We start from the raw sequence: 25,930 nt of genomic DNA on the forward strand, positions 1-25,930 counted from the left end.
TCCAATGCCTGTGTATTTTCTGCCATAGCCTACCATGGGGAATCTTATCAAACGCCTTTGTGAAATCCATGTACACCATATCAACGGCTTTACCCTCATCCACCTGTTTAGTCACCTTCTCAAAGAACTCAATAACGTTTGTGAGGCACAACCTACCCATCACAAAACAGTGTTGACTATCCTGAACCAACTTATTCCTTTCTTGATGATTATAAATAAGCATAGAGGAGTACAGCATGGAAACAGACCCTTCGGTCCAACCCATTCATGCCAAACAGATACCCAACCTAATTTAGTCCCACCTGCCAGCACCTGGCCCATATCCCTCCAAGCCCTTCCTAAATGCCTCTTAAATGTTGCAAATGTACCAGCCTCCACCACATCCTCTGGCAGTTCATTCCATACACGTACCACCCTCTGTGTGAAAAAGTTGCCCCTTAGGTCTCTTTTATATCTTTCCCCTCTCACCCGAAACCTATGCTCTCTAGTTCTGGACTCCTGACCCCTGCCCATGCCCCTCATAATTTTGTAAACCTCTATAAGGTCACCCCTCAGCCTCCAACGCTCCTGGGAAAACAGCCCCAGCCTGTTCAGCCTCTCCCTATAGCTCAAATCCTCCAATCCTGGCAACATCCTTGTAAATCTTTTCTGAAATCTTATCACTTATAACCCTTTCCAAAACTTTTGTCACATCAGAAGTAAGGCTCACTGGTCGATAATTACCAGGGTTGTCTCTACTCCCCTCCTTGAATAAGGGGACAACATTTGCTATCCTCCAGTCTTCTGGCAGTATTCCTGTAAACAATGGTGACACAATGATCAAAGTGAAACGCTCTGCAAACTCCGAGGTGGCATCTCAATGAATGCTTTTTGAAAATGCTATTTTTCAAGCTACTTCATTTAAAGCCCTTTGATGCAGGCCATCAGGTCCTGATGACTTGACTTCCTTTAGTCTCTTCTGTCAAATGCTTGGCCTTTCATGATAGAAGCTGTTACATGATCTTTCCTTCCATTAACATAGTGCTTATCTGTTACCTTTGGGATGTTTGTAGTATGCTCTACCTTGAAGACTGATGCAAAAAGCTGTTTTAAGTTAGCTGTTATTTCCCTGTTCCTGATTATAAATTTCCAAGTCACTTCCTGTAAGGATCGTACACTGCCTTCAGCTACTGTCTTTGTTTTCTCATACCCACAGAATCTTTTGCTGTTTAGTATTTTATATTTCTTGTCAATTTATTTCCACAATCAATTTTGTCCCGTTTTTATTAACAACAAAGCGCATTACAGCAGAGGAATAGGCCCTTCAGCCCTCCACGCCTGCACCGATCCATATCCTCTATCTAAACCTGCTGTCTTATTTGCTAATGATCTATATCCCTTTGGTCCCTGCCCATTCATGTATCTGTCCAGATACATCTTAAATGTCACTATTATTCCCTCCCCTACCACCTCCGCAGGCAATGCATTCCAGACCCCCACCACCCTTCATGTATTTCAACTGAAACTTTTCCCCTTTCACTTAGAACTCATGACCCCTCCACTCTGGGAAAAGGTTTCTTACTATCCACCCTGTCTCCACCCCTCATGATTCTATCTGCCTAAATCAGGTTCCCCCCACAACCACCTCCTTTCCAATGAAAATAATCCTAACCTACTCAACTTCTCCTCATAGCTAGCATCCTCCATACCAGGCAACATTATGGTGAACCTCCTCTGCACTCTCTCCAAAGCATCCACAACCTTTTGGTAATGTGGTGACCAGAACTGTACACTGTATTCCAAATGTGGCCAAATCAAAATCTTATACAATTGTATCATGACCTGCCAACTCTTGTACATAATACCCTGTCCAATGAAGGAAAGCATGCAGTATGCCTTGACCACTTGACTGACTGGCATTGCCACCTTCAGGGAACCCATCTGCTCCGGTTTCAAGAATGCTGCAAAGATATCTGATAAAGCCCCAGGTATTTCCCCTCTCGCTTCCCTCAGGAACTTAGGATAGACCCGTGCCGACCTTGGGACTTGTCCACCTTAATGCCCTTTCAAACACGTGACACTTCCTGCCTCCTTATGCCAATATGACCTGGAATAATCAGAGATCTACCCCTAACCTCAACATCCGCCATGTCTCTCTACTCGGTGGATACCAATGCAAAGTATTCATAAAGAATTTAACCTGTTTTCTGACTCCATGCAAATCTTTACACCTTTGTCTTTGAGTTGGCCATCCTCTTCCCTGTTACCTCTTACTCCTTATATATGAGGCTTTGGAGTTTTCCTTAACCCTGTTTGTGAAGGATATCTCATGACCTCTTTTCACCCTCTTAGTTCCTTGTTTCAGATTGGTGTTATGTTCCTGATATTCTTCCAAAGTTTCGTCTAACTTCAGTTGCTTAGACCTTACGTACACATCCTTTTTCCTCTTAGCTAGCCTCACGATTTCACCTGTCATCCATGGCTCCCTAATTTTGCTATTTCTATCCTTCATTATCACAGGAACACATCTCTCCTGACCTCTAATCAACCTCTCTTTAAAAGCCTCCCACGTATTGAATGTGGTTTTCCTTCAAACAGCTGCTCCCAATCTGCATTCCACAGCCCCTGCTGAATCTTGGTATAATTGGCCTTTCCCCTCCCCCCCCCACCCCCCCCCCCCCCCCCCCCCCCACCCCCCCTCCCCTCCCCAATTTAGCACTCTTCCTTTAGGACCACGCCGTCTTTGTCCATGAGTATTCTAAAACATAAAGAATTATTTCCAAAGTAATCCCCCACTGAAACTTCAACCACCTCGTCGGGCTCATTTCCTAACACCAGGCCCAGTATGGCCCCTTCTCAAGTTGGAGAAAGTGAGGAGTGCAGATGCTGGAGATCAGAGCTGAGAGTGTGGTGCTGGAAAAGCACAACAGGTCAGACAGCATCCGAGGACCAGGATAATTGATGTTTCAGGCATAAGCCCTTCATCAGGAATGAGGCTTGTCAGTTGGGATGAGAGATAAATGGGAGGTGGGTGGGGTTGGGCGAGGTAGCTGGGAAAGCGATAGGTGGATGAAGATGAGGGAGAAGGTGATAGGTCAAAGGGGGCAGTGATGGACAGATGCGGAGTTGGAGCTTGGGACTGGGATAACGCTTGGAGGGAAAATGAGGAAGGTGTTGAAATCCACATTTATCCTGTATAGTTGCAGGGTCCCAACCACACCTGTCCTTCCACATCTGTCAGACATTCACCTGTACCTCTACTAATGTAATTTACTGCATCTGTTGCACCTGGTGTGGTCTCCTGTATATTGGGGAGACAGGATGCCGCCTTGTGGATTGTTTCAGAGAACACTTCTGAGACATCAGCACCCACCACTCCCACCGCCCCGGGGCTGAACGCTACAACTCCCCCTCCCACTCCGTCAAGGATATGCAGTTCCTGGGTCTCCTCCACTGCCAAACCATTCCCACCTGATGCCTGGAGGAGTAACGCCTCATATTCCACCTTGGGTCCTATCACCTCCTCCCTCACCTTCATCCATCTATCGCTTTCCCAGCTACCTTTTCTCCCCCCCCCCACATTTATCTCTCAGCCCCAACCCACAAGCCTCATTCCTGATGAAGGGCTTATGCCCGAAACGTCGATTTTCCTGTTGCTCGGGTGCTGCCAAACTTGCTGTGCTTTTACAGCACCACACTCTTGACCCTTCATGAGTTGGATTACTTACATAGTGCTCATGAAAACGTGAGATAGAGGTACAAAAATGCAGAGAGATCATAGAAAGAGGTAGCAGCAACAGGGAGCATCAAAGTAGATTTTAATTGTCCCAACATTCACTTAGTGTTAGAGGATTAGGTGGAGCAGAATGTGTAAGGAGCAGCCAGGAGGGTTTTAGATTAGATTAGATTACTTACAGTGTGGAAACAGGCCCTTCAGCACAACAAGTCCACACCGACCCGCCGAAGCGCAACCCACCCATACCCCTACATTTACCCCTTACCTAACACTATGGGCAATTTAGCATGGCTAATTCACCTGACCCGCACTATCTCTCAAGCCTGAATATTCTCTCATTCCTACTCTGACTTAGCGGGTGGCACTGGTAGCAATCTTGTCAATACTACCTCTGAGGCCAACTTTTTAACTTCGTTCCCAACTTCCTAAATTCTTCACTGTAGGACCTCATCCTGTTTATTACCTATATCATTGGTGCCTACGTGCACCACAACAACTAGCTGTTCACCCACCCTTTTGAGAACTTGCTGCAGTCGCTCTGAGACATCCCTGACCTGTGTACCTGGGAGGCAACATATTATTTGGGAATTTCGTTTCTTATCCCAAAAACTCCTATCTACTCCACTTACAATTGAATCCCCAATGACTATAGCCCTTCCACTCTTTTTCCTGCCCTTCTGTGTAGCAGAGCCTGCCACAGTGCCATGAACTTGCTACTGCTGCGTTCCCCTGGTGAGCCATCTCCCCCAACAGTATCCAAAGCGGTTATACCTGTTTTGAAGGGAGATGACTGCAGGGGACACCTGCACTGCCTTCCTACTCTTTCTTTGCCTTTTGGTCACACATTTCCTTTCTCCCTCAACTATCCTAATCTGCGGTGTGCCTAATTAACTAAACATGCTATCCACGACCACCTCAGCATGGCGTATGCTCTGAAGTGAGTCCAGCTGCAGCTCCAGAGCCATCATGTGGTCTAACAAGAGCAGCAACTGGACACACCTCTTGCACCTGAAGGAACCAGGGACATCAGCTGTGGCCCTGAGCTCCCACATTGAGCAAGGCGAGCATAACATGGATCTGAGATCTCCTGCCATTTTTAATTGAATGCTTTACCTAAGTTAAGGCTAAAGTTATAAAAAAGGAAAGAAGTTGCTTTTTAACCAATTTACCTTAATTTACCAAAATCATTACCTTGTCAACACACCACAGAGTCCTTTTTGTTTTGGTTAGAGGAGGAGGGCAGGTGAGAGACACTACACAGGTAGTGTCTCGGGTTCAGCCACTCCCCGACTATATTAGTTTCTTAAATGGTTTGCTTAGCTTACCTTGCTGCAGTTAAATGGAGGCCGCAGAACCCCGAGGGAAACTTTTTAAACTGTTTGTTTACTTTTCCGACAGCCCCCGGTCCTCGTTTTCTCTGCCCTCACTGCAATTAAAATGGTTGTTTTTACTTATCCATTGCTGGTTCCTAAAATAAAAAAATCCAATCTTCTGGCTTAGGACTAATTTTCAACACTTTTGTAGGCCTTGGTTTTTGCTTGAATACTCTACTGACTATCGTTGTTAACCACAGGTCATTCATCCTTCTCATCAAGGCCGTTTTTTTTGGACTGGGATAGATTTTGCTGAGTGTTATGAAATTTGTGCTTGCATGTCTGCCACTGCTTGTCTACTGACCTTTTTGTTTATTTTTCTAGCCTGGGCAACTTTCTTTCTGCCTCCAATTTCTCTTGAGTGTACTGGTTTGAAATGAAATTTGTTGTCCCTCAAACTGAATTTGAAATTCTACCAAGCTCATTATTGCTACATCTTAGAGGTTCCTTAACCACAAAATCTCTCATTCATCCTACTTCATTGCAAATGACTAGATCTGAAATAGCCTGTTCACTAGCTATTTCTGCAACATATTGCTCCAAGATAAAAGCCATGATTCAATCTGCATCTTTCCCATCAAGTCACAATGTAGACTTATAAATTGCCATGACAATTTTAGCATTCTTCTTGCACACCGCCTTTATTTCCTGACATATCTATTGTCTTAGTGAGATAATAATAGAATTATCGACAAACTCTCATCCATAACTTCTTTACCCTTTCTATTTTTTTACTGATGCCAAATGCCCTTTTAATGTTGAGTTACCAATATTGAATGTTCAGTCTCCAACAACATTACATCTTTTCTGGACTGGAGAAGCACTTGAATGGGAGGGGAAGAGTTCCAGTTGATGTGGTCCATGTAGGTAACAACAGCGTAGGTAAGACCAGGAAATGGGTTCTGCTAAGATATTCTTTTTTTCTGTTCATTCATGGAATCTGGGAGTCACTGGTGGGCCAACATTCATTCCCAACTCCTCTTACAAACACCTCTGAGCTCAACCAAAATGCAGAACCACAGATTCATTGAAAGAAGTGGCAGCATTTGGCCTTCAGCCCTTTGATCCTGCTCCATTCAATATGGTGGCTCATTTTCTGACTCTGGAGTACCTTGATTCTGCATTCTGTCCATACCCTTTGACTTATTAGCCCTAAGAATTATACCTGACACCTTGTACACATTCTATTTTTTGGCCTCAACTGCTTTCTGTGACAGAGAATTCCATACGCTTACCACTCTCTGGGGAAAGACATGCCTCTTCATCTCAGTCTTTAATGATTGATACCCAGGGCTCATTGAGCATTCCCCTGAGAGTGTGACCCTTGGTTCGGGACTCTCCAGTCATCAGTGCCATCCTTCCTGTGTTACTGGCTAGTTCTGTTAGAATGTTCGAGTTTTCTATGAGATTTTTAAAAATTCATTCACAAGTTGTGGGTGTTCTGGCCAGGCTAGCATTTATTGCCTATCCCTGATTGCCCAGAAGTCCAGGAGAAAGTAAGGACTGCAGATGGTGGAGATGCTGCTTGACCTGCTATGCTTTTTCAGAGCCACACTCTTCGCTGATTGCCCAGAGGCCAATTAAGGATCAACCACATTGCTGTGGGTCTGGAGTTACATGTAGGCCAGACTAGGTAAGGATTACAGTTTCTTTCACCAGAAAGGATGTTAATGAACCACATGGATTTTTCCAATAATCGGCAATGGCATTATGATTATCATTAGACTCTTCATTCTGTTTTTGTTATGGCGTTCAAATTCCAACAACTGCCATGGCAGGATTTGAAACTGGGTCCCTAGAATATTATTTGGGTCTCTACATTAATGGTCTGGTGATTCTCCCACTCGGCCATTGCTCCCTCATTCTTCTCAATTCCAGTGAAACAATCCCAACAGATCCAGTTCAACCAACCCAGGAATCCGTCTGATAAAATTTCACTGCTCTCCCTTCTCAAAGCATGCATTCTCAGATAATGAGACCAAAACTGTACAATTTTCCAGGTGTGGTCTCACAAAAGCAGATTCCAAATTTAGCCAGACTATCTTGCTCCTGTTCTCAAGTCCTCTTGCTTTGAAGACCAACACAACATTTCCTTTCTTCACTTGCTGCACCTGCTTGTGTACTTTCAGTGACTGGTGCAAAGGATGCTCAGGTCTCATTGCACATTCCCCTTTTTCCAATCTTTCTCCATTCTGGTAATTGCATTTCTGTTTTTCTACCAAACCTCTCATTTATCTACATTCTACTTCACCTGACATTGCCCACAAGCTCAACAAGTTCAAATTACAAATTTCAAATGTTCAATACGTTCAAATTTCAACTTACGTTGAAACATGTCTGCCACCTCTACACAGCTCACGCGGTTCCTCTCAGGCCTTGTCATCTGCAGGCTTGGCAATATTACAGTTAGTGCCTTCATCTAAATTATGAACACAGATTGTGAATAGTTGGCACTTAAACAGTAATGACTGTACTAGCCCACGAGTCGCTGCCTGCCATTTAGAACAATATCAGTTTGTTTCTACTCTTTGTTTTCTGTCTGCGACCAGTTCTCTATCCATCTGTACTACCCTCAATCCCATGCACTTCAATTTTACATGTTAATCTCTTCTGAACATCCAAATAAACCGCAATTTTTGGCTCCCCCTTCTCAACTCCACTGATTAAATCTTCAAAAAAAATTCTAGTTGATTTTTCAAGCATGATTTCCCTTTCGCAAATCCATGCTGACTCTGTCCAATCTTGTCATTGTTTTCCAAGTGCTCTTGATATTATTTCTTTTAAATGCACTCTAACATTTTCCTATTACCAATGTCAAGCTAAACAGTCAATAATTCCATGTTTTTTCTCTATCTCCTTTTTTTAAATCGAAGGGTTACATTATCCACTCTCCAATCTGTTGGTCAGTCAACAGAAATTTGAAAACTGATCACCAGTACAATCATTATATTAAGGGCCACTTCCCTGAGTGTTCTGAAATATAGGTTATCAGGTCCTGGGGATTTATTGGCCTTAAATGCCATTCATTTATGCAGTGTCATTTCTCTACTAATGCTGATTTCCTTCCATTCATCCCTCTAACTAAACCCTGTGTTCCCCAAGAGTTTTGTGATCTCCTTTGTGGAGTCTGAACCTAAGTCCTTTTCCAGTTGGTCTGTCATCAGTTTGTACCCTTTATAACTTCCCTTGCTTCTTACTGTAAGAGGTCTACATTTTTCTTCACGAGTCTTTTTCTTTTCAATTACCTCTGGAAGGTTTACAACCAGTTAGTATATTCTCCGTAAGCTTATTCTCAGACTCTATTTTCCTTCTCTTAATTGATTCCTGTGTCCTCCTTTGCTGAAATCTTAACTGTCCCCAGTCTTCAGGTTTTTTTTGATCAGTTTACACATTCCTTCCTTTAATTCAATGCGATCTCTAAGAAACAAAAGTTCCTGGAAAAGCTCAGCAAGTCTGGCAGCATCTGTGAAGAAAAATCAGAATTAACATTTCAGGTCTGGTGACCTTTTCTCAGAACTGATTTCCCTAATATCTCAATATTTTATTTCCCTTGTTAGCCATGGTCGAGCCACCTTTTTCATCTTATATTCGTGCCAGACAGGAATAGTTGTTCCAATTTACCGGTGCACTCTTTCAATGTTTGCTATTGCCTATCATCATCGTCCCTTTAACCGACATTCCCCAATTTATCTTAATCAACTTTCACTCATTCTGTTATAGTTGCCTTTAATTAGATTCAGGACCCTCAGCTCAGCGTCAGTGATGTCACTGTTCATCTTAATGGAGCATTCTATCATAACCACAAAGATGAGGACCTCACTATTACTACCTGAGCAAATCACATTGGTCTAAGACAAATAAAACTAGAGAAGTAAATGTGTGGCTCAGATTTTGGTGTGGGATAATTTAATTCTGACCATGGGGCAAAGCACCAGTGCCAGGGAAAGAGAAATCTGTTCTGTTAGGCCTCATTTGAACCATTCTCGGGCTAGTGTACCAGTGAATAATGTAACTGGAGTTGTAAATTCAGCATTAAGCTAAATAATAGGGGTTTCATTAGAACAAAAGGGAATGAGAATAAAGATGCAGGATAGTTACAGGTTAGCAATAATCAAAGTGTGACCAGAAGAGACAGAAAATATAAGCAGCAGAGTGCAGAGGAATTTTTTAAAGTTCACTCGTGGGACATGGGTGTCGCTGGCTGGCCAGCAATTATTGGCTGTCCCTCGTTGCCTATGACATGAATGGCTTGCTTGGCCATTTCAGAGGGTGCATGAGAGTCAACCACATTGATGTGGGTCTGAAGTCACGTGTAGGCCAGATCAGGTGAGGGTGACAGCTTTCTTTCCCTGAAGGACATTAGTGAACAAAATGGGTTTTTCTGACAGTCCACAACAGTTTCATGATCATCATTAGATTCTTAATTCCAGATTATTATTGAATTCAAATTTCACATACTTAAATCCATTTCCCCAGAATATTACCTGAGTTTTCTGGATTACTCGTCTAGTAAAAATACCACTAGGACATCACGTCCCAGAATTATAACAAGAATCATTAATAATGCTTAAAAAATCCAAGCTGAGAACTGTTTACCTGAGTAAATGCAGCATTTATAGCACAATTAACGGAACCTTTCAGGATTGAGTGAATTTCAGAATTTTAACACTAAGCTATGATATATCTCATTAGAAATCTCTTAAGAATCTAGGGTGAAACTATATCAACACCCAGTGTCTTATCAGCCTGCAATTCCATCTGTCTGCTCATTATGACTCCCCTGCTGATTATGATTTCACCAAGTTTCTCTCTCCCTTCCTCCTTTTGATTTACAGCTATTACTGGAATGTTTTTGTCTCCTCTATAATGAATACTGAGACAAAATATTTGTTCATTTCCTCATTATCTACAATTAGTACTCCATTCTCACTCTTTGGAAGACCAGCATACACTTTACTTACCCTCTTTCTTTTTCAATACCTGCAGAAGCTCGGTACATTTTTGCTTTTCTAGGTAACATCTCTCATTCTAATTTCCTTCTCCTGATTAAGATTTTTAATCATTCTCTGCTGTTTTTTATTTTCTTAGAATCTTAGAAGAATCCGTATAGTGTGGAAACAGGCCCTTTGGCTCAACAAGTCAACACCGAGCCTCCGACGAGTATCCCACCCAGCCCCAATCCCCAACCCTATTTCTCTACATTTATCCCTGACTAATGCACCTAACCCACACATCCCTGAACACAATGGGTAATTTAGCGTGGCCAATTCACCTACCTTGCACATCTTTGGATGTGGGAAGAAACTGGAGCACCTGGAGGAAACCCACGCAGACATGGGGAGAATGTGCAAACTCCACACAGACAGTTGTGTGAGTCTGGAATTGAACCCAGGTCCTTGATGCTGTGAGGCAGCAGTGCTAACTGCTGGGCCACCATGCCACCCCCGATTTATTTAATATTTTGTGCAATTATATGTTTGATGCTTGACTTTTTTTTGGTTAACCAGAGATGTTGTGTCCTACCTTTATACATTTTCTCTGTAATTGGAAAATACTTACTGTGTTTATTATGAAATTTTCCTTTCTGTGTCCGCTACTTCTCTATTGATCTGTCCCCTCACAAATTAGCCCAGTTCACTCCATCTCATCTTCATGTCCACATATTTGCCGTTGTTTAACATGAAAATGCTGGTCTTAGACCCACTCTTACCTTTCAAACCAGATGTAAAATCCTTTCACGTTATATGCTTAATATTTATTTTATCTATTTTTGAAATCAGTTTGTTCAGAGACGTTATTATATACCTCTGGAGCAAGTGGGAATTGAACCTGGGCCACTCAGTCCAGGGGTAACAGCACTACCACTGCACCACATTCACATTGTCTGCTACTTAGGGGTGGCTCAATTCTGAGCTCATTGATTAATCCTGTCACATTTCACATTGCCCCATCTGGCAAGTCGTCCTTCCAGTCAGTTCTAAACTGTCCTGCACTTAATAAAAAGCTATCTTGAAAACATTCTTTAAATGTCTCAATTTTCAGATTAAAATAGCTAAGAATTATTGCTGTCCTTTTACCGTAGGCATTCAGTATTTCTTCATGTGCACTTGCTCCTCTATTGTGGTTACCATTGTGGGTCTGTAGACTATTCTTACCCCTACATTTTGTCAAGTCCACCCAATGAGTTCTCCCTGATCTCTTGAACTAAGGTCACCTCCAATTATTGCACCAATGTCATTGTAATTAACATGGCTCTCCTTGGAGACAAGGAGGCTGAGAGGAAATGGGATGGATGTTTCCAAACTCATGAGCAAACTTGATAAAGTTGAAAGGGAGAAGCTATTCCCACTCAAAAGGACCACGAAGGGAGGATGTAGTTTTAAAGTGATGTGCAAAGAAAGCAAAGGTGATGTGAGAGAATAAAACATCTTCACGCAACAAATCGTTAAAGTAGAGGATAACTGCCAGGAAATGCATGGAAGCAGGTTCAATTGAGGCATTTAAGAAAGCATTGGGTAATTATTTGGATAGAAGTAATGTGCAAGAGTGTGGGAAAAAGCAGGAAATTAACAGTCGGTAATGATGCTTGTTTGAAGAGCCAGTGCAGGGATGATGCGTTGAATGGCTTCCTTCTACACTGTACTAATTCTGTGACTGACATCTGTCATGCAGGGATGCTGGAGAAAGCCGAAATGGACCGAGATTGTGGCAAATGCTTCAGCCTTATTTTTTGTGCTGGGCTATCCTTTTGTTGATGATAGGAACATTTATGGAGCCTCCTACTAGTGAGCTGTTCACCAGCCTTTAAAACTGAATGTATCAGGGCTGCAGAACCTGGAACTGATCCATTGTTTGTGGAATTGCTCAGCTGTGAATCACTTGCTGTCAGCATTGTTTGGCACCAAAGTGGTCCTGTTTTGTTGCTTCATGGAGTTGACACTTCATTTTTGGAGTAGCACCCGGCATACCCTCCTATATTTTAAATCAGAGTTCATCCTATGTTGGTGGTATGTCGTCAAGAGTCGTATGGCACAAATTGCATGTTATGAGCAGGTTGTTGATGAGTCAGGATCATTTGATAACATTGTTGATGATTGGATTGAAAGTAGACTAGTTTGCTTTAGTCTCGCATTTTGTGGTCAAGGAATAAATAGGCAATTTTCCAAATGATTAGCTAAATATGGGAGTAACTCAGAGAGATTTATGAAATTCTAACAGGGCGAGACAGGGTAGATGCAGCGAGGATGTTCCTAATGGTGAGAGCTTCCAGAACCCGAGGTCGCAGTTCGAAGATTCGGGGTGGACCATTTAGGGTGGAGATGAGGAGACATTTCTTCACCCAAAGAGTGGTGAGCCTGTGGAATTCATTACCACAGGAAGTAGTTGATGCCAAACATTGAATGTGTTCAAGAGGCAGCTAGGTATAGCACTTTGGGTGAATGGGATCAAAGTTTATCGGGAGAAAGTGGGTTTGGCTATTGAGCTGGACAATCAGCCATGATCATGATGAATGACGGAGCAGGCTCAAAGGACTGAATGGCGGCCTCCTCTTCCTCCTGTCTGCTATGTTTCAATGTAAATACCAAGATTATAGCTGCACAGAAACATCTTGACTAATCGTATCCCAAACAAGTCATATCTGAACTCAACTTCAACTCTGTTTCTGTCTCTGCTGTTGTGGCCAGGCCTGCTGAGATTCTCGAATAATTTTTGCTTTTATTTTAGATCTCCAACATTAGCAGTAATTTGTTTTTATTTTAACCAGGGGTATGGCTAGTTCTGGAGCTTAAAGCTCCAGTATAATTGCTGGGATACTATAAATTCTGTTGCCTTTATTGCATCCAATGCCTTCGTGTTATCTTTTTGTAAAACATTGCAAGGACATGCAGGTCCCTTGCGCGCTGCAGCATTTTGCAATAGTCTCTATTTCAGCAATACTCAGGCTGTGCATTTTATGATCTTATTGTCTGTCTGGCAAATTTCTGATAATGCACTTAAACCTACTGTGTCTGTTAAGAGTGGAGTATCAAACCAAACAAATATAACTTTGCTGTTAATTTCAGTGAGAAATTCAGGAAAATCGTCTCTACCTTGAGTGGTTAGAATATGGAGCTAAATGGCTTTAGGCAAATTGCTGAGATCCATTTAAAGAGAAGCTAGTTAAGTAGATGAGGAAGAAGATTTTTTTTATTTTGTGAATTGTATGTAATATTTGGATTCTTAGAGGATTGTCCTGTGCACAGTGCAGGAGAATGGGGTTATATCATAACTTCTCATTTATTAAATAGGTACAGTGTTTGCTCAGAAAGTGAAGTCTGATGCTTGAGAGCAGTAACATGGGTTGCACAGTGGTCTGATGACTGACTAAAAGTCTCCGCTTGAGATGAAACAGTACTGTAGAACAACAAAGTAGGCTGGGAGCATATCAGCCAAGAACAATACTGGCCATATTACTGTCGGCCTCCACAGATGTAATTGGATAGAGGGTCAAAGTTGAGGTCCTTTTTCCTCATTCCTCCTCTTACTCTTCCCTCCACAATTCATTTCTCATCCAAACTTTGAGACAACTGTTGCATTTACATGATACTCCTTTCCCACTGAGGAGCAACTCAACATAAAGTTCAGATTGAATGTAAGAATTTCCTTGTTTGACTGATCAAGTTACCAGCTTTAAGCCCAGAGATGTATTTTTCTCAAGGTTGTGTGTGTAATGAGAAATAAAATGGAAATTACTAATTTTAGTTCTGAATTTTATCAAAGATTACAAAAAGACAAATATCGTATGTATGCGCGGGTATAAGCATTTATTTTCTTTTCATCCTAGATATGGCATCTTTGACCGCTGTCGAGAACTTGTGGAAGCAGGTTACGATGTACGGCAGCCTGACAAAGAAAATGTTACACTGCTGCACTGGGCTGCAATCAATAACAGAATTGATCTGAGCAGGTAGCTGTTTGAGAGTTTTTACTACTCATTGAACAATTGTGCACGTTGTGAAATGTTAGAAGTTGTCTTCTAATAAATTTGTTTAAATGCAGTTGAGAGCAAAACTGGTACTTGGACAATCTGATTGGTGTAATAATAATTGTATTATCGTGTACTCATATTTCCTATAATTGTGGAATGCCTGTACAAAGCGAATCTATTTGCAACTTTGGTAAAATCGTTATGTTTGATTGATTTGACAGAGGAAACACTTCAATATCAGTTTATTTATTCCTCATGATTAATTCTGTTCAAGGTTTTGCAGTTTATATGACACCCAGAGCACATGGACTGCAGTTTACCTCCACCTTCTCAAGGGCAACTAGGGATGGGCAATAAGTACTGGCCAGATAGTGACTCCCACGTCCGAAAAGTGAATGGACTTTTGTTTCATTCGTTCATGAGATGAGGGTGTTACTGGCTGGGACAACATTTATTGCCCATTACTAATTGGCCAGAGGGCAGTTAAGAGTCAACCACAGAGGGCCTGGGGTCACATAGAGGCCAAATCAGGTAAGGATGGCAGTTTCCTTCAGTAAAGGAATACTTCAGCTACAGTGACAATACTGGCATCTACCCAACAATGTGGAAAATTGCTCAAGTATGTCCTGTATGCAAAATGTGGAGGTGCCGGTATTGGACTGGGCTATACAAAGTTTAAAAATCACACAACACCAGGTTATCGTCTAACAAGTTTATTTGGAAGTACTAGCTTTCAGAGCACTGTTTCTTTATCAGGTAGCTGTGGAGCAGGCTCATAAGACATAGAATTTATAGCAAATGATCTCTGTGTCATGTAACTCAAAACGATATAATGAACAAACCTAGATTGCTGCTCAGTCTTTCATCTTTTAGAATGGGTTGCGGGTTTTGGTGCAATAATAAGTAAATCCCAGGACTCCTTTCCAGTCACATTCTCAAGATAACTGAAGGTTTTATTTAAAAAAAAGTGACATCTGAGCTCAGACAATGCATTAAAGGTGTGAGGTTAGAGCCTATCTGTGTCCCAATGTTGAGTCAGACTGGTTCTATTTCCAAAGTAGGAATTTATAAAATGTTATATGGATTAACTGTTTGCGTTGACTGCCTGCAGAATGTGGGAAAACACAGCAGGTCAGGCAGCATTAGAGAAGCATGAGAATCGACATTTCGGGCATTATCCCTTCATCAGGAATGAGGCTTGTGTGCTGGGGCTGAGATAAATGGGAGGGTGTTAGCTGAGAAAGCAGTAGGTGGATGAAGATGTGGGAGAAGGTAATGGGTCAGAGGGGGGAGTGTTGGACAAGTCTGGAGGGTGGTGCCAAGTTGCAGGCTCAGGACTGGGATAATGTGGGGGAGAGTGGAAATAAGGAAGCTAATGAAATCCACATTTATCCCGTGTGCTTGCAGGGTCCCAAGGTGGAATATGAGGCGTTCTTCCTCCAGGCGTCGGGTGGTAATGGTTTAATTGAAGACTTGAAGTGTTTAGCCATGGGGTGGTGGGGTTGGTGTGTGCGCGTGTCCCAGAGATAATCTCTGAAATGATCCGCAAGAAGACAGATCAGTCCATCATGCCCACTTCATCAAGGACATGCAGGTCCTGGGCCGCCTGCACCGTCAAACCGTTACCACCTGGGATAAATGTGGATTTCATTAGCTTCCTCATTTCCCCATCTCCCATATTATCCCAGTCCCAAGCCTCTAACTCGGCACCGCCCTCCGGACTTGGACATCTCTTTTCCCCCCCCTCTGACCTATCACCTTCTCCCTCACCTTCATCCACCTATTGCTTTCTCAGCTACCTTCCCCCCCCCAACCCACCGCCCTCCCATTTATCTTTCAGCCCCAGTCCACAAGCCTCATTCCTGATGAAAGGCTTATGCCTGCAACATTGATTCTCCTGCTCCTCAGATGCTGCCTGAACTGCTGAGCTTTCCCAGCACCACACTCTCGACTCTGACTCCAGCATCTGCAGTCCTCACTTTCTTCTGCCTACAGAGTGTGTGCTTTTTCAAATTGAGGGGTAATAGATTTAAGACAGATGTCAGAGGCAAGTTCTTTACACAGAGAATGGTAAGAGTGTGGAATGCATTACCTGCTAAGGTAGTCAACTCAATTACATTAGGGAGATTTAAACAATCCTTCGATAAGCTCATGGATGATTTTGGGATGGTGTAGGGGGATGAGCTGAGAAAAGTGCACAGGTCAGCGCAACATCGAGGGCCGAAGGGCCTGTTCTGCACTGTATTGTTCAGTGTTCTATGTATATAACCATTACAATTCTGCAAATGCAAATTCACCCCATAGACTTGTCTTGTTGTGTGCGTGCATGTGAGGGAGAGTGTGTGTGTGCGTGTCAGGGGAGGAGGGTAAGAGAGAGTGAGAGAGTGCGCAGAAGTGTCTGCCTGTGAGTGTGTGTTTATGTGCTTGGTAGTGTGTGTGAGATGGAATGTAAGCTTGTGAAAGGGTATAATTATGGGTGTATGGGGGGTGGGAGGTGTGATGTATGTGTGTCTGAGAGAGCGTGTGTATGAGAGCAGGTCTGCATATGTAAGAGTGTGTGAGAGAGAAAATAATGTTGTGGGATCACCTGTAGTGTGACATGAATCCAAGGTCCCAGTTGAGGCCATCCTCATGGATATCAAACCTGGGTACCCATGAGGATGACCTCAACAGTGACCTTGGATTTATGTCACACTACAGGTGACCCAACTACGCTATTCTCTCTCACATTCTCGCGCACTCTCACTCTCTGACATACTTTCACACTCATGCAGATCCTCTCAGACATGCACACATCCCACACTCTCACCCATGCACACACCCTCTCACAGGCTTATGTTCCATCACATTCATGCACACACAATCTCACAAGCAAATTCTCACTCTCCCTCACTCTCCCTCACTCTCCCTCACTCTCCCTCACTCTCCCTCACTCTCCCTCTCTCTCCCTCTCTCTCCCTCTCTCTCCCTCTCTCTCCCTCTCTCTCCCTCACTCTCCCTCACTCTCCCTCTCTCTCCCTCACTCTCCCTCACTCTCCCTCACTCTCTCTCCCCCTCTCTCTCCCCCTCTCTCTCCCTCTCCCCCTTTCCCCCTCATATGCACACACTCGCACACAACTGTTTTGTTGAAAAAGCACACGATCTGCAGGCACTCAAATCAAGCAGTCAATCCATATAACATTTTATAAATGCATATTTTGGACATACAACCAGTCTGGCACAAGTTTGAGACACAGACAGACTCTAACCTGCACCTTTAATGCATTGTCTGAGCTCAGATATCACTTTTTTTTACATAAAACCTTAAGTTATCTTGAGAATGTGATTTGAAAGAATTTCTGAATTACATGTGAATGAACCAAAACCTCCAACCAATTCTAAAAGATGGAGGACTTAACAGCAAACTAGGTTTGTTCAATACAGGGGAACCTCAATTATCCGAACATGATGGGTGGGTACTACTTCGTTCGGATAATCGATTATTCAGTTAATCAAAAAAAAGGTCTTTCCTCTGGAGCTCGGAGTTTTTAAAGTCTGCTCCCCATTCAGGAGACTGCAGCAGCACACAGCGCACGAGGTACCGCTCCTGTCTGACACCGCTCCTCCAACCCTGTGCAACACCTCCCTACCCCCCGCAACCCTGTTCAATGCCCCCCTCCGCCCCAACTCCATGCAACACCTCCCCCTGCCAAACACCATCCCCCCACCCCCAACCCTATGGAACACCTCCCCCGGCTCAACACTATTCCCCTGCCCCCAACCCCATGGAACACCTCCCCCCACCCTCCACCCCCACCCCAACACCGTTCCCTCGCCCCCAACACCGTCCCCACTGCCCCCAACCCCATTCAATTCCTCTCCACGCCCCCAATACCTACCCTCACCCCAAACTCCCTCCAGCACTGCACCCCCCCCGCCCCTCTGAGGCAGCTGGACTGGACACCAACAACAAGACTGCTACAGTTGCCTTTGTGGGGTAAGTCTCCAAATAGCGCGCACACACACATGCAGCCACAGCCATACGCACATTTTACTGCAACTCTTTGACAGGTTCCACCTTACCCCTGTACAGGACAATGTTGGAGAGATTATCTGGGGAAAGGGGGTTTAGGGTACACTCCTGTGAAGAACCCCAGGGAAACTGTGGGAAGAGGGAGAGGGCGGGTGGTCAGTTATTCAGAGATGGTACCTGTTTAATCACCGTAAACAAAAGATGCAATCACTGTTGGAAACACATCTTTGATGTAATGTTTCCATCGGGACCTCAAGATCTCCTTCGGATAATCCATTTTCGGATAATCGAGGTTCCTCTGTATATTGTTTCAGTTGCATGACACAGATCATTTCCTATAAATTTTGTCTGTTATGATCCTGTTCCACTGCTACCCGGTGAAGCAGCAGTGCTTGAAAAGTTAGTACTTCCAAATAAACCTGTTGGACCATAACCTGGTGTTGTGTTCTTTTTAACTGTATGCAAAAAGCAGTACAAATCCAACTGGGCCATGTGTTATGAATGGTGTTGAACAGAGATTTGGACGATAATCAGGCTAGGGCTAGCAAGTGGCAACTGACATTCACGCCACTCAAATGCCATCTTGAGTAAGAGACAATCTAATCATTGCCCTTGACATTCAATGGTGTTACCATCACCGAATTACCCCGCCGTAAACATTTTGGGGGTTACCATTGACCTGAAACTCGACTGGCCACGCCACTTAAATATGACCAGATCAGAAGCAAGGAATACCGTGATGAGTAACTCACCTCCTGACTCCCCAAAGCCTGTCCTCCATCTACAAGGCACAAGTCAGGAGTGTGATGGAATACTCCTCACTTGCCTGGATGGGGGCAGTTCCAACAACACTCAGGAATCTTGACAACACCCAGGGCAAAACAGCCTGTTTGATTGGCACCACATCCACCATCACCTACTCCCTCCAACCCTGGCGCTCAGTAGTAGCAGTGTGTACTATCTGTAAGATATGCTGCAGAGATTCACCTGAAATCCTCAGAAAGCATCTTCCAAACCACTTCTATCCAGAAGTATGAGGGCAACAGATCCATGAATTAGAATTAGGTTTTATTGTCAGGTGTACTCAAGTACTGGAATAAAGAAGTACAGTGAAAAGTATAGAAAGTTCCCATTCTGCAGTGCCATCTTAAAATGCAAAACCAAAAAGAAGAGAAGTTCAAGTGACAGAGGCAAAGAAAAAGAAAAACATCCTGATTTTAAAATCTTAACTCCCTGGGCCTGGACCTGACCTTCAGTTTCGGTCTGCCTCCTGAGCCCTGCTCCACGATTGTCATTGCTGCTGCCAATGCCACCACCAGTTACTGGGATGAACTGGCGCTGATGCCTTCACTGCCACCACTCTTTGCTGGAGCGAGCCATCTCTGTTGCCACTGCCAATTATTGAGGGGAACAGCAATGTTATGTTGCTGCTGTTGCCATCTCCAATCACTGGGAGGAGCTAACTCTGTGTCTGCTGGTGCCACAATTGCTCCTGTCAGTTTCCCTCCTCGCCATTCGCCAACCTGACTTGGAAATATATCGCTATTCCTTCATTGTTGCTGGGGCAAAATCCTGGAATTCCCATCCTAATGATATAGTTGGTCTACCTACAGCACATGGACTGCAGTGGTTCAAGAAGGCAGCTCACCCCCACCTTTTCAAGGGGCAACTAGGGACAGGTATAAATGCTGGACATCAGGTGACACCAACGTTGCAGGGTGAATAATAAGACAAGTACAACGCACTTATTACAATCAAATGCTGGTCAGGTGTCTCAATATAATTTTGCTTTTAAGACAGTATTTCTGTAACTGCTTTAAACAGAAGGTGCAAGGATGGTAGGGAGCAATCATGTTAATGGAGCCATAGAATAATTACAACATCCAAGAGACCTTTTGGCCCATCATATCCATGTGAGCTTTCTGCAACTGAGACTGTGCATGTCCCACAGTACCACCACCTCTCAATTCTTCCAGTCTACGCTGCCTTGAATTTTTTTTTAGATAATTAGACAATTCACTTTTGAAGGCCCCAATTAACTTTGCATTTACCACCCTTTCAGCCAGTGCGTTCCATATCCTAACCATGCATTGAGGGAGGAATGCAGGCAGTTTTCTGACAATGAGGTGCAAACCTCTTGTGCAGCATGGTGGCACAGACATCAGCACTGCTGCCTCACAGCGCCAGGGACCTGGGTATAATGCCACCCGCAGGTGACTGTCTGCATAGTTTACATGTCCTCTCTGTGTGGGTTTCCTACCACAGTCCAAATGTAGGCAGGCGAGATGGGTTAGCCATGGGAAATGCAAGTTTAGAGGATAGGGGGATGGATCTGGTTGGGATGCTCTTTGGAGGGTTATTGTAGACTTGATGGCCGAATGGCCTGCTTCCACGCTGTAAGCATTCTGGGATTCTAAAGAAGAGGGATCTTGACACTACATCTGATGTATTTGTCTATGATCATCAAGTGTTTGATATTGTCATTGATAAATCAAACTGGCCTTGCAGCATCACTAACTTGGTTTTAAAATAGAAAAATAAAATTGTTTGTTACTGCTTGCTTTTTGAGTGTGCCTTGCAGTTGAAGCTTGTCTCAGGATGTGTTTCATTTTTCTGGAGCTTGGTAGTTTGAATACAGCTACAAATGAGGGAAAAGAGGAGTTAAGTGTTGAACTAGCCAAGATTACAAATATGAAGGGCCGAATGGCCCTGCCACGCTCCTATCTTCTATGTTTCTGTTTTAGATGAGAAAGGGTCAAGTATATAATTTAGACGACAACATTTAGCCATGACCCCCCCCCCCCCCCCCGGTCACGTAGCCCAGCTAGGTTTAGTTGACATTTATCCTGCACTTAAGCAGTACATTTGCTTAGCATGAGTGCGTGTCATTAACAACATGGGTGTTATGCCCCAGTGCATTACAATTAATGGGGTGAGCAGGATATCTCTTGCAAACATCCCTCTGCAATTTGTCATTGGGTAGAAACTGAGTTGTCACTCAAACTATGAAATCTGTGTCTAAGCCAGGCTATGTGAGGAGGGAAAGTATCTTTGCATACCAGAGAAAAAGAAGGCTGCCTTCAGTTATATAGAACACTGATGAGACTGCAGTGGCGGTGTTTTTGCAGTTCAGGACTCTTCCTAAGGGACAATATACTTGCTTTAGATGGAGTGGAGGATGTGGGACAGTCCAAACGAAGCAAGATGAAGGAGACTCCTGTATTACAGGTATTTGGAGTTTAGAATAATGTAAAGCAATCTCATAGAACCTTACAAAATTCTAAAAAAGGGCAGGCCAACTTCACACTTGGGTAAGACAGAATTCCATCATTTTGGAATGGTAAACCTCAGGAATTCTGCAACTCAGGCGGTGTTAAGTTCAAGACAGAATTTGACAGATTTCTGGTTGGTAACAACATGAAGGATAAAGGGAATTGAACTCAAATTTATGTTGAGGTAATACTTAGCAATGGGGCAGGTTCAAGGGGTTGAATGACCCAACTCCTCCTGTGATTTTGTGTTTTTTAACATTAAACAGTGTATTTCATAGGTAAAATCATGGATTTGGTTTTGATTTTCAGAATGTTTAACTTGACTCATGTATCATGTATCATGTAAAATTATGTATTGTGTAAAAGCTGAATACTGCAGATGTTGAAGGTCTGAAATAAAAATCCAAGTGCTGGAGAAACCCAGCAGGTCTAGCAAGATCTGCAGAGAGAGAAAAACAGTTTCAAGTCCAATGACTTTTCTGAACAGTTCTGAAGAAGCATCATTGGACTCAGTGTTTACCATTTTCTCATCACAGCTGCAGCCAGACCTGCTGAGTTACTCCAATATTTCCTATTTTTATTTAATACAATGCCTCACTTTGTCAGTTCCTCACCATGTGCAAATGATTTATGTGGACAAACAATCATACAGGGAATATAATAGCAAAGTATCGTAGATGCTGGAGATCTGAAATATAAATAGAAGATGCCAGAGAAACTCTGATGTGTTGGCAGCTTCGGAGGAGAGGGAAGCAGAGTTTATGTTTTGAGTCAAATATGATTCTTCTTTGGACTGTAAACATTAACTCCATTTCTCTCTCCAAAGATGTTTATAAGCTTGCTGAATTTCTTGAGGACTTGGTTTTTATGATGGGAGCATATATTACTCTGGTCTGAATATTATCTTCAAGATTAGTCCTGGGGGTGGTACAGCACAGTGGTAATGCCAATGACCCAGTAATCCAGACCCACGTGAATGCTCGGAGGAAATGGATTTACACTCCACCACAGCAGCTTTTGCAAATTCAATTGCAAGAATCTTTTCTTAATTGAATTCAAAGCCAATCTCATTTTGGTGACCATGAAACTCTCATTAATTATCATAAGAACCATTTGGACAACAAATGCCTTTTGGGGAACTACCAAGCCTTAATTTGTTTGACTTGCGTGAGTAGATCTGGACACTGTATTCGAGTTGTACTCTGATCAAGAGTTGTGCAACTTTACCATGACTTCCTCTGACTCCTTTTACTTTTGATGATCGAGTTCACTGTTTGCAGAATTGCAATAGAAAAGCAAGAAAACATAGTTAGAACATTCAATCTGAAGGGAAAAAATTCTTTTTAAAAAGTGTTACGTGCACAAATTGTCAAAGATTTTCAGTTTTCTAGAGGAATAGAGGACAAAACAATCTGAGAAATTTCAGTTCAGTGAGTGGAATGCAGCTGTTCTTTTTACAGAAGGGCAGGTTAAGAGGAAGCCTGATGAAGGTGCTCAAAATCGAGAGGGATGTTAAGAAATTGTTCCTATTAGTGGCAGGATCAAGGACTGTCTTATTCCATTCCTCTGACAGCACATGCAAGTACAAATGTTTTGCTGCAGTTGTACAGGGTGTTGGTGAGGTCATACCTGAATTATTGTGAATTTTACTCAGTCAGCATGAAAGACTATGCTGCTTAACCTCCTTTCGCCTGAGGCATGATGACCCTTAGGTTAAATTCGCCACCAGTTGTGTCCCTCCAATGAGAGAGAAGCCTTTTGATCCTCTGGGATTATGACAAGTTCATTTAAAAATGCTACAAAAGTGTTGGAGGCAGTTAGAGAAGGTTCACTTCACTAATTGCTGAGAGGGTGGAAATAGAAAAGTTGCGCAGGCTGATCTAGATCGATCAACCTCCGGTAAAATTGACTTCTTGGAGAAAGTTACGTCATAAATGTACAAAATCCTACAGACTCCCAGAAATTGTTTGACAGACTTCCACGCACATTTCTGAATGCTGTGGAGATTCAAGGTGAGGGTTGGGGTGGAATAAGAGCTTTTCAAAGGCTGGGCAAACAAGCAGTGTTCAAGGTGGTGGTATACTGGAATGTGGGGGGACGAGGAACAAAAGATGGCTGGGTGGAATTACTGACTGGGGTGCCTCAGGAATGAAAGAATCATTATTCCTAATCAACATTTGATTTCTAATAGCAAATCATTCAAGTCAGAATGGTTGACTTTACAAATTATCAAGCTTGACAGGAGTTATTTGAACAGCAGGTTTTCCTTCTTGACAGCTGTTCATTTGAGTTTTTGTACTTGCCCATGTTTGTTCACTCCTAATATTGCATTTCCATTGCTTTGGACAGGATTGAGAACAAAATTCATGATCTGCAGCTGCCTGCATTTGATTTGCCACTGTAAGGTACATTGGCAACCTTCCAATCCACTGGTATCTCTAATGACTTCCTCACAGTGATTGTTGATAATTCACTAATGGTTTCCTTTCGCACTTGGATAAATAACAATCTCTCCCTGAAGATTATTTTTGAGACCTATCAGCCTTTCTAGGTCATCTATTTCAGCTGTGTCAGAGTTAGTACTTTTGCCTGAATTTACAGTTCCCCTCTGGGAGGAGCATGTTGCATATGGCATCCCATGCGAACAGTTACTTGAATTCGTTGTTCAGCATGTTACATTCTTGTCTCGTTCTCTGTTTCAGGCCTGTTTACTGTTTCTGACTTTTGCTAACTGTTTGACTGACCTTACTTTTGAAATAGAGAAAACAATTTCTTACTACCCAATGTGCTTTCCTTTCAAAGGCTACCTTTGACACTCTGATCTTGTTAGCATCTGTATGTTCTTTGATTTACCTTCAGAACTTCTACCTCTCCCCATGCTGCAGTTGTTATTTGAAGCATGCTTTTGTCCTGCCTACTGAACATGATACTTTAATAAAGCTGCTCCACTTGTTGAGTTGAAGTGCTGTTGAATAACATTACCCAATCAATTTGGATGAACTGGTCTTTCATTTGTCTTTTAAATTATCTGCTTTGAAGGACTGGACATGATTGCTTACCTTAAGTATTTCCAAATTGTAGATCACACTGAAATAACTCTTGCTGAATGTTGGCAAGGAGGGCCAAGATATACTTTCTGGATCAGTTGTACTCACTAGGTTAATGTGATGATGACCCTTCGTATTTTTGGCACTGATGCAGTATGAATTACTTTAGTAAACTCGGGACTCTGGATGACTTGGATTTTTTATGATTTATTGTTGATAGATTAAGATGACTGATTGAGTACAACTCTCTGTTCCTATGTACTCTTGGCATTCCTTCAGAGAAGGAAGTGCCTTCCTATTGTCGCTGACCTGGGAATCTGTAAGCTTCCTTCTGGAATTAATTTATTTTTGTGTGTGCAAGTTTTATTTTTTGCCCCACACCTTTTACCTCCCTGGTATCTCTGCTGTAAATTGCTTTTCTAACCCTTATGTTTTATCAGCAATTTTTGTATCATGGAGAGGGCAGAAAATTAGGCAAATAAATAAAAGTGATGAGAGTACTACAGTTGGTAAAGGAAGAATCCATTTTACTTCTGGGACCTGCTGAATTCTTTTTGATATTCATCAGAAGAAAAAAGCCTTTGTCCATTTGCCTGAAAGTAATCCGAAACATTCCGAAGGTTTGTAACTTTAATCAGAGGAGTTTTGACAAATTAGAAGCAAGCGCCCATTGGGTCACTGGTTATGAAGTGGAGTTTGATTTATTGTTGTCAAATGAACTGAGTTAGTGTGAAAAGTGGTGTTTTGTGTGCTCGACAGGCAGATTGTACCATACAAAGTGCATCAAGGCAGCAGAACAAAGTGCAGAATGCAGTGTTACAGTTCAGAAAGTATAGAAAGAGAGATCAGAATTAATATTTGAGAGGTTTGTTCAAAAGTCTGATAACAGTGGAGAAGAAACTGTAACAAAAACAGCAATTGCTGGAAAATTTGAGCAGGTTTGGCTGCATCGATGGAGAGAAGTCAGAGTTAACATCTCAGGTTGAGTGACCCTTCCTCAAAACTGGTGGGCAGTCAGTGAGGAGTGTGATGTGGCTGTGGAAACATGTTTTAACAGATAACTGGTCAAACATCAGAGGTGACAGTGAAATTAATGACATTGGACGAAAAAAGATTGGAATGGAAATCCCATCGAAGAGAGGAGCAGAACTACTTCAAGGTGGGCATGCCCAGAAGAGAAGTGGCAATGAGTTAAATACAAAATAAAAACAGAAAGAATTCCAGATGCTGTAAATCAGAAACAAAAATACAAATTGCTGGAAAAACTCAACAGGTCTGTCACTATCTGCAGAGAGAAATCTGAGTTAACTTTGAGTCAAGTGACTCTTCCTCCGAACTGGAGGAAGAAGCTTTGTTGAATCTGTTCGTACAAGTATTCAAACTGCTATATCTTCTGCCCGACAAAAGAGGGTAGAAGAGAGTATTACCAGGTGAGAAAGGTCTTTGATTATAATTAATGATTGTCTCACACTGTAGTTAAAAAAAAACTGTTGGAAAGTTGAGATGAAGCAGCATAAAGTCTACATTAAACTTTTACTAAACT

General features: G+C 42.7%; 1 protein-coding gene across 2 annotated transcripts in view; it reads left to right on the forward strand.

Moving 5' to 3' along the window:
* zdhhc17 (zinc finger DHHC-type palmitoyltransferase 17) overlaps window positions 1-25,930 on the forward strand; it is a 144,733-nt gene that overhangs the window by 47,682 nt on the left and 71,121 nt on the right. For both annotated transcript variants that reach the window (XM_060839575.1, XM_060839576.1), the window contains exon 3: window positions 13,913-14,035. In XM_060839575.1, coding sequence (XP_060695558.1) covers window positions 13,913-14,035 — 123 coding nt within the window. The remainder of the gene's footprint in view (window positions 1-13,912; window positions 14,036-25,930) is intronic.

The sequence above is a fragment of the Hemiscyllium ocellatum genome, chromosome 19, assembly GCF_020745735.1.
Source record: "Hemiscyllium ocellatum isolate sHemOce1 chromosome 19, sHemOce1.pat.X.cur, whole genome shotgun sequence".
NCBI classification, from domain to species: Eukaryota; Metazoa; Chordata; class Chondrichthyes; order Orectolobiformes; family Hemiscylliidae; genus Hemiscyllium; species Hemiscyllium ocellatum.